At 35.7% G+C, this 14,107-nt stretch overlaps 1 protein-coding gene across 3 annotated transcripts in view; it reads right to left on the reverse strand.

Annotated features, from left to right (window-relative positions):
• Positions 1 to 688: 688 nt before the first annotated feature.
• SAMD3 (sterile alpha motif domain containing 3) overlaps positions 689 to 14,107 on the reverse strand; it is a 52,267-nt gene continuing 38,848 nt past the window's right edge. For all 3 annotated transcript variants that reach the window (XM_074187572.1, XM_074187573.1, XM_074187571.1), the window contains 4 exons: positions 8,372 to 8,572; positions 2,579 to 2,750; positions 2,244 to 2,326; positions 689 to 1,167 (listed from right to left, as the gene is read on the reverse strand). In XM_074187572.1, coding sequence (XP_074043673.1) covers positions 883 to 1,167; positions 2,244 to 2,326; positions 2,579 to 2,750; positions 8,372 to 8,572 — 741 coding nt within the window. In that variant the 3' untranslated portion in view covers positions 689 to 882. The remainder of the gene's footprint in view (positions 1,168 to 2,243; positions 2,327 to 2,578; positions 2,751 to 8,371; positions 8,573 to 14,107) is intronic.

Raw genomic sequence — 14,107 nt, forward strand, 5'->3', positions numbered from 1 at the left:
TCTTCCTGCCAGGCTTCTCCCAAGAGGAAGACAAAGTGGTCATTCCTTGTGACTCTTCTGGAAGGACTGTTCCATTGATGTGTCCAGCTCTGGAGTTGTTTGGGTTCATTTCTAATCTTGGAATCTAGATTGGCACCTCTGATATTCAAGGTGCTCATCCTCACTCCAACTGGTCAAGCACATCTGATCTGAACATTGAAGTCCCAGGGAGACCAAATAGCTGTAGTTCTCTAGCATCACATCCCTGTAGAGCTCCTGCTGGAAGGAGTGCAGATATGCCCACACCTCCTGGATGCAGGTCAGGGGCATATCCCTGAAGATAACAGACCCTTTCAGGGACCATGGTGGTCTCCCCAAGAACTTAGAGAAGTACCATTGCATGAACCCTCTGTAGGGAATCTAAATGAAGGCATGAACAATCAAGGACACCTACAAATCCAGCTTCATATCCACTGTCATGCCGAGATGAACTTGTCATGTAGCAATAGGGAGTGATAGTATGGGACTAAGTAATGTACTAATATACACTGAAAGGAAAGCCTAAAGAAAAGTCTCCAGTACACTGGGTAGATTACTTGTGGAAAGAGACAAGACAGGAACTACACAGAATGAGAAATCATTTGGTGGCTTGCAATCTGGACTCACATTAATGAGATCTCAGAGTCATTAAAGTATGGAATGTCATTAAAGTCACTTTAATGGTTTTAATTGTTAGCGGGATAAATGAAACACAAAACTCAGATATCATGAACATTTCTCTAATATAAATATACATAGTCAATAATACTCTAATATCTTTCCCCTAGCACAACAAATTGATATCCTTTAAAAATAAAATTTCACAAACTTTATTACTAAAAAGAATAAATGTTTTATGTATAATTAAATGAGTCGATGTTGAAATTCTTCATTTTTTCCCGTTTCTCTAATACAAGGAAAATGTGGACTGCTCATATCAAAGATCAGAGTATCTAAAAAGTTCAATGTGTGATATAACCTTCCTGGGTACTGCACACCAAACACATGAAATGCAGCTATAAGAGCAGCCAAGGCCATTGTGCAGTCATCCACTTGAGTCAATTTTTCTTTTTCAAGATACAGAGTAAATTCACAAGCATTGATGTGGAAAGGGTTTTTAACTTTTAAGACTGGTGTTGACACTTGCACCTGTAATAAAAAAAATTAAATGGTTATTACATATCAATGTGTAAAAGTAGCAACTATACTATGATCTAAACTGAATTATGGGGGAAGTTCACAATTTTTAAAACTGGCAAAATAAATCCTCTGAAATAAGGTGGTTTTAATTACTGTCTCACTAAAATAATGATTCTCAAGCTTTTTGGTTTCCAAAACTCTTAAATTAATTTCTAAACTCTTGAAAATTATGGAGGAACCCAAAGAGCTTTAGTTTATGTGGGTTGTATCTATTATATTTCTCTGTTTTAGAAATTAAACTAGCAACATTTAAAAATATTGATTCATTAAAAAACCCCACTATATGTTTATTACAAATATTGTTTTTTAAAAAATAACTATTTTCTAAAAATACAATTTAGTGAAAAGAGTGATGTTTTACATGTTTTTTCCAAATGCCTTTATTGCCTGACTTAGAAGACAGCTGGATTCTCTTATTTTCTTCTGCATTAAATCTGATGCAATATGTTGTTTTGATTGAAGTGGATGAAGACAATCCAGCCTCACACAGATATTTAGTTGGAAAATGGAGGGGTATTTTAATAGACAAATAATATATTGAAGGATCATACATCATGCAAGAAGAGGCAGTGTTGTGTGGTGGATATGGCATTTCATTTCAAGATAGAAAGACCCAAATTCAAATCCCATCCCATACATCAACAGAATAAAAACTAAATGGTTATTACATATCATTGTATGAATGTAGTAACTATATTACAATCTAAACTGAATTATGGGGGAAAGTTCACAATAGGCAAATCAAGTAATCCCTCTGTTTCTCATCAATAAAATAAGAGGGTTGAATTCCAAGGCCCCCTACAGTCCCTTCCAACTCTAAATTGAAATCTTCAAATCAGTTTTTACAATGATCTAAGCAAGACTTGAAAATTAAATCTAATAGCCTCTCATTCTGAATGTCCAATTGATGTTACAAAATGAAATGAAATGAAGTTTCCTTTCTTTAAAATGTTAATAGTCAGTAAACACCCTCAAAATTTGCCAATATTTTAGCATAACTGATGTTTGCTGACACATTTGCATACCTCTTCATTCACAACAACAAATAGGGTAGGATCATCACCAAAAACATCTGGTAGAAGTAAACATGTGGCTGTCATCTTCATATCTGTCAAAAGCAAACATGATTTTAACCTAAATGAAAACAAAATAGATATTCTGCATTTAAACTTCTGGGGTTTTATTTTTTTAAGCTTTTTTTTTCCTTTGGCAAAGAGGCAACAATTCTTTAGATGTTTCATCTACTCAGTTCCCTCATTTAAATATATCATAAACAGGACCATCTCCTGATTGGTTAAGTCGTACCTGATTGGTACTATATGTTCTGCCACTAATACTCTCCCAGTTTGTGTTTACTAACATTTTAGGATGTCTTCATCTGTAAACTGTTTCATTCTCTCATGCAACATAGTAGTGATTGGATTTTCCACCATTGAAAAAGAGGTCAGTACACTTTCTGAATAGGTCTCCAAGATCTGTCGTGTTTTCTTATAAATGTCAGTTCTGGTGAGTAGTTGGAATTCTCTGAACAGCTGACAAAATGGGAAGACAAAGTCATATTAATAAGAAGGAAAATTGGTTTAATATATACAACTGAGAAATGAGCTGATTTTTAGAATCTTATTTTCACCCACTAATTTGAAATCTTAGTAGTTTGAAGTTTGAATTAAGGTCTTTCTCTGCAACTTCATTATATGCTGAGTTATCCAAAGTTTTCCCCTACAAAGCACAAATCCTGGTGGATCTTACCAAGCAGGGAACCTGGTGATAAACTATTTGTCTAAGAGCCAGGCTAGTCCAGTTAAATCCTTTTATAAATCCAAGATTCACTGGCTTCAGAGGGGCAATGGATCAAAGAATATGCTAACTCTTCCAAGACTAAGAAAATTTGACATGAAATTGTTTTAATAAATAAACATCTGAAATGATTGCCTCTGCATAGACATGATATCTTGGTTGGTTGGGCACCCACCATCCTTCCCATGTTCATTTTGTAACATATTCATATTGAATCCTACCTTCAATTGTAGCAAAATTTGTGGCAGACTTTTCTCCCAGTCTACTGAGCTTAGGAACTACTGCAACCTAAGGAATACTGAGTCCACTTCTGCCACTTGGAGACTGAACTCAATTCAAATAGAAGTGGATGCAAGTTAAGATTTTCTGGAGAGGAACATGGAAAGAGGGATTCACTTATTTAGTCCAAGAGGGGAGTTCCTGACCTCTTTGACCTCCAAGTTAGAAACCAGGGTTTTCCTGGTTAATTAAATTCTAGAATCTAATCTTTTATCCAGAGAAGATATGATCTGGATAAAAAGTCAAGCATTGACTTTTTCTCAAGGTAAGAGAAATGTCAACAGAACACCTTTGGTCAAGAGAAGAAATTTGAACATAGGATTCACAGTGTTTGGAGGAACTTGACAAGAGATTAAGAGCATGATATGAGATTTAAGGGATTTGAACTCAGCAGTTCATTAATATATAGTGAGTTATAGGGTAAAGTGGGTTTAAAAGGGTCTTGCCTGTCTATCAATCTGCCCAAGTGTGTTTACTTTCAAAGGAAGTTCAAACCCTCAGAGAAGTACTGTAATGTTGGTATATATGTAAATATGCATATATGTATATATCTATGCATATATAATATATACATGTATATACATATATCTATGGGAATCAAAAAAAAGATCCACTGGAATGTGTTGACCATTTAGCATCCCCAAGTTCAGTTTCTTTCCAGGGGAAATTCAAATCATAATTGCCTGAACCTGGTGGAGAAAAAAAAAAACAAGTCAGTCCTATTTGAAAGGAAGGAGAATTGATTTTTTGTATGGACAGTTAGTCAGCAAGTATTTATGAAAACACTGACTTTGTGCCAGGGGATAGGGACAAATGACTCCATTATGTTTTCCACATTGTTTATGGGCTCTCCCTGGCTACTCCTACACTTTCTTTGGGGAAGGAAAAAAAGAGGCTTGTACCTTATACTCTGAAAACCTATCCAGGATGTGGCTTTCCTTTAATCTGCATATGTGGAAAATTATATATGAACAATATTCAGAGGTTTTTCCCAGGGTAAATTCTGGATTGGGGTAACCATAAAAAGGGATCTTTTAGTTTAATTCCCATGATCTGACCCATTCTTTGTGGGTATAGAACTTGGAAAACCATATAGAGACCTGCATAAGCAATAGGCCTGAAAATGTAACCTACCCAACTCTAGATATATAAATCTCTTCCCTCAAGATCTAACTCTTAAGTTCCTACCTGCTCAGTCCATAGAGTACTGGACCTGAAGTAGAGTTCAAATGCTTATTCAATTATTCCCCATCCTAATTCCCTAGTTATCATTTTAGGTCCCAGCTACAATGGACTTAAGAGTTCATTTATAAACTTTTGTGACCTCAGCTCTAGTCCAAAGAGAGCAAGTACCACACATTCCCACCACTTGACTTTTAGTCAAAGCATTAGATAATCCAATTAGTTTAGATCAGTGTGACCTAGGGAACTTCTCCCAGTAATCTCATAGGAACAAGGTTCAAAGGACTTAACCTGAAGATAACACAACTCTTTGTTCTCAGTAATGCTGGGGAATCAGGTGACTGGTGCCAACCAACCTAGACATCAGATAGGATGTGAAGGAATTAATCAACCCTACTGAATATGTAACCTAGACAGCATTTATGCTGCATCCCAGCCATAACTTAAGAGTCAAATTCTGAACTAGTGCTCTTATCCCAAGAATGGGAATTATGATAATACTTTTAGCACAACAAAAGAGCAAAGAAGTTGTGAGGCAGGGACCATACAAAATGACCAGCTAAATGATCCACCCAGTTACAGAGGGGAAAATTTTTGTTTTTTCTTAAATATTAGTTGACTGAAGTAGAAGATGCATGACTAATCTTAGAGAAGAATCAAAAGATGGCCTCTCCTGGTTCTCCAACTTCCCCCAGGGGTCTCATTGTTATTTGTTGAGGGGGAAGGGGAATTCCCATTAACAGAAAAAAATTGGTATCAATAGCAATTGATATTTGACATGATGGACCAGTTGGAAAGGGGGTAATAGTCACTAAAATGGACCTTTAGTCACTATAATTCTAGTCCAGGTATAAAAAATATTGAGCTCAGGAACTGGAAGCTAGATAATAAGAAATAAAATGAAATATCTGCCAGAACTTCTATAACAGTTTATTTTCTTCATTCAAAACAGTGGGATCATCATATTTGAACTTTAAAATCTTAGGCCCCAATGTGCTAAATGAGGAAGCAAATATGACACTAATTAATAAATACAAAGATGAAAAAAGCATCTGGGTCAGAGGAAACCCTTATGGTGAAAGTGGATTGGGGGAAGGAGGAAGGAGAGGGAATTGAGAAGCTGCTTCTTAAGATAACGGAGTGTCAAAGAAATACTCGAGGATAGAATAGAATTACTACTGGGAAAAGTGACTAGAAAGTTTACTATAGTACAAGCTTTTCTCAATAATATTTTTTGCAGGAATATATATGTCATGCACACCACATCTTCAATCACATAACTGATTAAGGAGTATAATATGCAAGATTAGTATTCATTAATTGGAAAAAAAGAAAATTGACTTAGTAGAACAAAATACAATTTTAAGACTCTTTTTCCTTAAAGTGTTTCACTTACACATGTTAAAAATCAAACAAGATTACCTTATAAATACAACTGAGGGGGCAGCTAGGTGGCACAGTGGGTAGAGCATAAGCCTTGGAGTTAGGAGGACCTGAGTTCAAATCCAGACTTAGACACATAATAATTACCTAACTGTGTGACCTTGGGTAAGTCATTTAACTCCATTGCCTTGCAAAAAACAAAAAAATAAATTAAAAAATATATCTGAGGAGACTATGCAGAGACCTTTTTCCTGCTCCCTTAAAAAGCAATTGTTCAAAGTTCCTAGACTTTAAAAAAAAGATCCAGAAGAAAATAGCAACAACCATAAAATTCATATTTAAAGAAGACAAGATAATGTACCTCTTAAAATAGTTTTTTCATTTCATATTTTATTTTCCTCAATTACATGTAAAAATAATTTTAACATCCTTTTTTTCAAATTTTGAGTTCAAATTTTTCTCCCTCCTTTCCTACCCCTCCTCCATTGAAAGGGCAGGCAATTTGACACAGATTATGCATATTCAATAATATAAAACATATTTCCATTTAAGTCATATCTTAAGATATTTTCAGAGGGCAGTTAGGTAGATGGAGCATTAACCCTGGAATCAAGAAGACCTACATTCAAATATGACCTCTGATATTAATTATCAGTTATGTGATCCTAGGCAAATCCCTTAACCCTGATTGCCTTATCAAAACTCCCCAACAATTTTTTTTAAATATCTTTTTTAGAAAATGATGTCAATCTACCAACTGGAAATTTGAAAGATTTCACCTACTGCTACTTAACTGAATTTTATAAATCAAATTTATGACCAGATTGCCATCATAACACTATTTTAATATCTCTTACTATTAAAATCACACTAAGCAAGTGAAAATAACCTAAAGACTGTATCAGTAAATTCATTAGAAAGAATATTTGATGCATGCTTGAAATTTTTAATTTATACTCATCTATAATAGATACCTGCAATAGAAATCTGTACCCTGGGATGCTGAGACCACTAATTTAAAAACAATGTTTTGAGGAAAAATATTGGATTCATTTCATCAAATCATAACTGAGGATAATGAGGCATTGAAAGAGAAAGTAGAACATCTCTAATCTGAAAAAGCTTCAAGGGGGCTGACTGCATGACAAGATTAATGGGGCAGTCAAAAGAGTTCATTCAATGTTGGGCTTCAACTAGCCAAAGCATAATGTCCAGAATGTGTGCTCTCATAAGGGGACACTGACAAAGATGGAGAATATCCAGAAGAGCCTACCTGGGATGAAGAGGAGTTTCAAATCCTAATATGAGAATAGGTTGATGAGAAATGTATTGAAGGACTGTCATACAGAAGTAGTATCTGGGCTTATACTGTTTGATCCAAAAGACAGGATTAAGAATGAGGAATGATTTACAGGAAGATTTTGGCACCTTTTAGATTTGCCTTGAGGCAAAAATTCCTCATCACTAGAGATTTCAAGTGGAGGATTGGTGACCATTTATTTGGGATATTGTGGAAAAGATTTATGATTTAGGTAAAAGGTGGTGTAGATGGTTTTTGAGAACTCTTCTACTTCCTGTGTTTCTAAGATAAAAAGGCATGGGAATATGTAAGGGACTGTTGTTTATGGGAGTACTGTAAACTTTTATCACCTGGTGTCCTCTCCCAACAGCATTATTTTACTAAGTGCCATGGGAGTGGGAGTGGACCAGGGACTGGGGAGGATATTTAAGCACTTGTTTTGGGGAAAGAAATAGAAATCTTGGAGAACTTTAGGGAGAACGTTAAGGAGAACTTGTCTCCCACCCCTTCCACATTCTCCTGGCTAAGGATAAGCTAGCTGGCAGGAATCTAACACTTCCTGAGCAGCTAGTCTATCAGGAACATAATAGGAATCACCCATGAAATTGAGCAGGTTTAGAATGCAGACTTCTGGTGACAGCTTTCCAATCATCACTTTTAATGATCAACAGTGGGTTTAGAAAGTTCAATCCCATTACAAACTATGCTAAAACATGGGTCTCTGAAATAATTCAAATAAATGACATTTTATAAATCATACATCACACCACTTCTTTGATGATGATGATGATGATGATGATGATGGTGATATTTTGTCCTTCATTCTTAAAGAAGATCATGACATCGGGCAGGTGATGCCATGACAAACACATGAATTGGATTTGAGTGAGGGGGTTCTGTGCTTAGTCACCAGCCTCATTTTCTCCTCCAGAGGCATTTGGGTCCAGTGGCCAGATATGAATTAGGATGACTGAAGATGGCCCTGAATTTGAGGCAATCAAGGTTAAGTGACTTGCTCAGGATTCTACAGCTAGTAAGTGTCAAGTGTCTGAGAGTGGATTTGAACTCCTGCCCTCCTGATTCCAAGGTCAGAGCTCTATCTGCTGTGCTACTTAACTACCCTAATCCAGTAGGTGACTAGAAGGGTCCAGGAGTGGAGAGGAAGCAACATTATTGAGAATATGACAAAGTATTATGAGTGAGAAAATCTACCTGATAAGGACACTTCAAGAAAGGAAACATTTTGAGAATTTCCTTCAAAGGTGTCTTGTTGTTAATCATCTTTCTCCGAATTTCCAAAGTCTGGCTCATCCTCTTATCGATTTCTCCCCAGTTCTTTTCAGCTTTGACATATTCTTGATGGAACCAGTTAATATGTTCATCTACCTCAGAATCTAAATAAACATCTTCTTCCTGAAAAATATTTACAAAACATCTGAGTTTCCAAAGGCAGTTTGAGACTTTAAAAAATAGCATTTACAATCTGTTCCTGCATACACTTAATAATGCAATAATTAGTTAAGCATTACTATTAACAGTTTTACTTTGGCTTTTAAGGTAGGGTGCTAATAAACAGAATCTATTAGACTGCAAACAACCTGGCTAATTAGGCCCCATGACTGTGCTAATCTGTACTGTACAAGCACAAAGAGTTATTGCATCTCCCAAACCACTTCTCTAGCAGTAAAATCAGATATTCCCAAAGCCCATAACTTTTCCTTTCTTAATTTAACTATTAGGATGAAGTGAGAAGAAAACAGAAACAGAGGCAAGAAGAGAGAAAAGTAGGAAACACTCCATGTTTTTTTTCCTTACAAAATAATTCCCAAGAGTAGCTAGGTTCAATTTTATGCAGTATAATTCTGTTTATAATATAATAACACAAAAGAATGTGTTCAGAATAGTGAATTTAATGCACGATGAAAAATGCTGGGCTTGGAATCAGTAAGAACTGGGTTTGAATTCTGCCTCAATCCCCTGAATCTCAGTTTACTCATCTGGAAAATGGCGATAATGATAGTTATTCAACCTACCTCAGAGCTATTATGAGAAACAATTCTAAATATGCTATATATATATAAATGGGAGTTATTATTTCACTCTTTTATTTTTTTTTGATGAGGTTCTCATAGAAACAGTTCTGGAATGTCATTATCTCGCTCTTATTCCCTCTCTTATCCCATTATATTCTGTTCTATGGACTACTATACAAATATCTAAAATATTTGATTTAAAAAGTTAAAAAAGTATTAGCATATAAATTTATTCTCTGTAGACTCACTGTAAGCATTCTCTCTCCAACCCCAGCAGTAGACAGAATAAGAGGGATGTTATACTAAATGTACCTTATTCCCATATGATTTTCATCTCCTCAGTCAGATTTCTGTACTTTGGAAGCTTTCCAGATTTGGGGGGGGGGGATAATGAGTATTTGGGATGCAGCAGCTATTAAAATTATGTTCTTTAGTTTTTATGAGCTAATGTGATATCCTGTCTATTATAGACCACAGTTTGGTTCTTGTGAATGGTCTGATTCTAATGTCATTTATTGGTTTAGTTATCCTGAAGTTTCTGTCTGTCAGTCCATGAAAAATAGTGATCTTATAATATTAGCCACCATATCATGTTTAAGCTATTATTATAGATGCTAAACTTTTGTAATTTGTAATTTTATGTTTTCAATAACATTTAAGTTTCCTGTATAATCTAAAATGATTACTAGATTGTGACATAAGAATAATTTTTCTGTAGCTTCTGTAGGCAGTGAATTGTCATCATCATCATATAACCTCCATTTCCAGAAACAAAACTCCATAATTGAGTCATTTGTTCAGCATTTCTTTGGCGAGATATTTTTGAGTGAGTTCATGGGTATGTCACCTATAGTGGTTCCTTTTGATTTCAGTCTTAGATTTTAGCCATTCCCTCAGTAAACCACTTGTGGTTACATTTTACAAATTAATTTATATTATTGCTCTTTTCATTTTGAGATCCTGAATCAAAGAGATTTAAATATGCTCATTGTAACTTGGGGGAAGATAAGAGAAGACAGAATAATAGCATTCTAGTAAGTAAGCAACTAATTAAAATTAACTAAAAAATTAAATGTAAATCCCCATTCCTAGTCAGCTGTATAAAATGAAGGTCTCAAATGAATCCAAAATGAAGTTTTGGGTTAACACTAAGAAGAAAAGAAGTAAGTCAATCTTTCTAATAAAGTCACTAGCATGGATTTCCAAATAGGTACAGAGGAGGTTAAAATGTCTATCTGAATTTGATGGAAAGTTCTCATTCTTTGGCAATATAGCTTTTTGCTAAGTGAAAGCTCCAACTACAATGAAAGATCTGTGTTATTATCTGTGCAATTCATCACTTATTGGAACATTAATTAATTCATTCAACAAAGATTTATTATATACCAGCTGTATGACTTTAGGCAAGTCACTTACCCTAGGGCATCCAGGGCTCTGGAGGAAAAAGTGAGACTTGTGACTTAGAACAGCACCCCTTCACTCAAATCCAATTCATTTCCTTGCCATTGCATCACTGCCCTGATGTCATGGTCTTCTTCAAGAATGAAGGACCAGGGGCAGCTAGGTGGTGCAGTGGATAGAGCACCAACCCTGGAGTCAGGAGGACCTGAGTTCAAATCCAGCCTCAGACATTTAATAATTACCTAGCTGTGTGGCCTAGGGCAAGTCACTTAACCCCATTGCCTTGCAATAAAAATTTAAAAAACAGAATGAAGGACCATCATCATCACCATTATCATTATGAACACAGGGAGCTGTGCTAACTACTAGAAATACAAATGTAATAGAAACCTAAGTCTTTGCCTCCCAAACTTTGTTCCTCACCTTCCTTTCTAGTTACTTAAGTGAATGATGGGAGTCAGGTAAATAATAAGAAATAGGTATGTTTTCTTTAGCCCCAAGAGATTCAATGAGAGGTGTCAATTATGTAGCAGAGCAGTTTGAGGCAGATGGAATTCAATTGCCCCATCTCTTTTAGGAACTAGGGTAGGCAATGTCAGTCAAGGCAGGCCTTTCATTGCAATCTTTTTATATCTCCCTCACATGAAGGAAATCCTTTTGTGTCTCCCTAATCAGTTAACTATCCTCTTCACAGGATTGCCATTCCAAATCTTTTTATCTCTCCCCCCATTTTTCCATAGCACCTCTCCTCTCATGATCTGATCTAAGGACCTTGCTTCATACTACATCAAAAATTGGGGCCACTTATCAAGGGATACCTTTTCCCTCCTCCTCCTTATTTGATATTATCCATATGTCATCTTCTTCACCAGCTCCCATAAAAGTGACCTTTTTTGTCAAGATGAATTCTTCTATATGGATCCCTGATTTTATTTCATCCTATGTACTCTTAACAGAGTGCTTCTTCTGTCATCCACACTCTAAAAGATTTCGAGATTCTCCCTAAATAGTGTTTGCTACCCTGTAATGTATAAACATGGTCGTGTCTTCCTTTTCCTTAAAGAAAAAAAGAACCCTAATTTAATCCAAATACCTGCTAGTTTTTCAGTTTATTTCTTTCATTTTGTAGCAATTCTTAAATAGTGCATCCATTTCCCCTTTTCTACCTTACCTATCATTCCACTGATATTGCTTTTTCTGTTACCAGTGATTCCTTAATTTCCACATCTAATGGTATTTTCTTAGTCCTCATTCTTCTTGCCCTCTCTGCAACCTTTGACATTTTATATTTTTTTTACATTTCCCTCTCTCCTTTCTAGGTTTTTGTGACACTGTTCTTTCCTGGTTCTTTTCTATATCTAATTGCTTCTTATTAATCTCCTTTATTGAATGGTCCTCTAGATTGAGTCTAGATACTTGTGGGTGTCCCCTAAAGCTCTGTGGTCCTAGGCCCTTTACACCAACTATACTATCATGATCAGTGATTTCATCAGTTCCCACTGCTTCAACTCTTGTCTCTATGCTGATTATTCTTAGATCTCCTGATTCAGACTCCAGTTTTATATCACAAATTGCTATTGGACATTTTCATTAAATGTGTTATAGGCATTTTAAAATTAATACATCCAAAAGTGAAGCCATTATCTTCCTGTCCTGTCTTCCATATGGCAAATATATTAAACACCAGCAGAATTACCTGCAGCCCCTAAGATAAAAATAGAAAATATTTTAAAAAGTAAATTAAATTCAATAAAACACATAATAGTTGATTGTTATGCAAATATAGCTAGTATTATAAGTAAACATGAACCCACAGAGATCCTAAGTACAGTTTAGTGGCCCTGGTTTCTATTTGACACCCCCATATAAGGTATCACCATCCTTTCAGTCATCCTAATTCCTGACCTTAATCTCATCCTTGAATACTCATTCCCGCTCACCCTACATAAACATTTTGTGGCAATGTATTAATACTTTAAGCCATGGAGTCACCCATTTTCAAGTCAGGGAAATTATATGGAGGACTTGAAATTAGATCTGTGCCTTTTAAGAAAGGAAACTAGTGTTGCTAATATAACCCATGGAAGGAAGGAAAATGTAAGAAATATAAAGGGTTTTATATTTGATTCTGGAAGACACTGAGAGTCACTGGAGTTTACTGAAGAGAAGAGGGGGTTCCGTTGTCAAATCCATGTTTTAGAAAGATCACTTTGGCAGCTAGGTAGAGTATAAATGAAGTGGAAAGAGATTTGGAAAAAAGAAGACCAAACAACCAGAAGTCTATTCCAATATCCAGGCATGAAGTGATATGGGTCTCCATCCACACTGTGTAAGTAAAGGGAAGATAATATATACATATATATATATATATATATATATATATATATATATATACACATATGAGATGTTGGGAAAGTAGAAATGACAGCACTAGACAACAGATTGTATATGAGAACTGAAGGAGAGTGAGGAATCAGGGATGATATCAAGGTTGTAAGCTTAAGTGATTGAGGGGATGGTGGTGCACTCCACACCAATAAGGTCAGGAAGTGGGGAAGAATTTGAAGAAAAGATAATGACTTTAGTTTTAGACATATTGAGTTTAAGATAGAATGTTCAGTGTGATCTATCTAATAGGAGTTGGAGACTTGAAACTAGAGATCGGGAAAGAGGTAAGATTGGATAATAGATCTGAAAATCATTAACATAAGAGCGACTAATGGAAACCATGACAGCCAATGAGATCATCATACAAGATAGTTCAGAGAGAGAAGAGAAAAGGCTCTGGAGAGAGCCTGGGCATACCCATAATTTGTGAACATCACTTGGATAAAGATATAGCAAACATGACTGAGAAGAAGCTGCCAGCCATGAAGGAGAGCTAGGGAGAGTAGTGTCTAGATGCTGAAAACCTAGAGAGAAGAAGGGGATCATGGAGAAGATAGTGATAAGAATGTAAAAGTTGCAAAGTCAAGAAGGATAACGATTGAGTAAAGGTCATAAGAATTGGTAAATTAAGAGAGCATTCGGGGGCATCTACGTGGCACAATGCTTAGAGCACTGGCCCTGGAGTCATGATGAATTGAATTCAAATTCAGATCTGGACTCAGACACTGGCTGTGTGATCTTGAGCAAGTCATTTCATCCTATTACCTGTGGCCCCCACCCCAAACGTAAAAAAAAAATAATAAGAGATCATTAGTAACTTAGGAGAGAACAGTTTCAGTTTACTGATGAAGTCAGAAGCCAATCTATAATAAAGAAAATAGGGAAAGGAAGGTGAGGTAATGATTGTAGATGGCCTTTTCAAGGAGTTTAGCCATTAAAGGGAGAAGAGATAGCAAAGTCAGAAAAATGGAATTCTGTGGTATGAGTAATCTCCTGACTGTTTTCTTGTTTTGTAGATCATTTGTGCTTTAAATAACTTCTGAAACAATGCAAACTTCATTGCCTTTGTAGCTCTAGTTCTCTGAGCAACATTTGACAGAGTAGGAATTTAATAAATGCCCAATGA

This window comes from Macrotis lagotis, chromosome 5 (assembly GCF_037893015.1).
Source record: "Macrotis lagotis isolate mMagLag1 chromosome 5, bilby.v1.9.chrom.fasta, whole genome shotgun sequence".
NCBI lineage: Eukaryota > Metazoa > Chordata > Mammalia > Peramelemorphia > Peramelidae > Macrotis > Macrotis lagotis.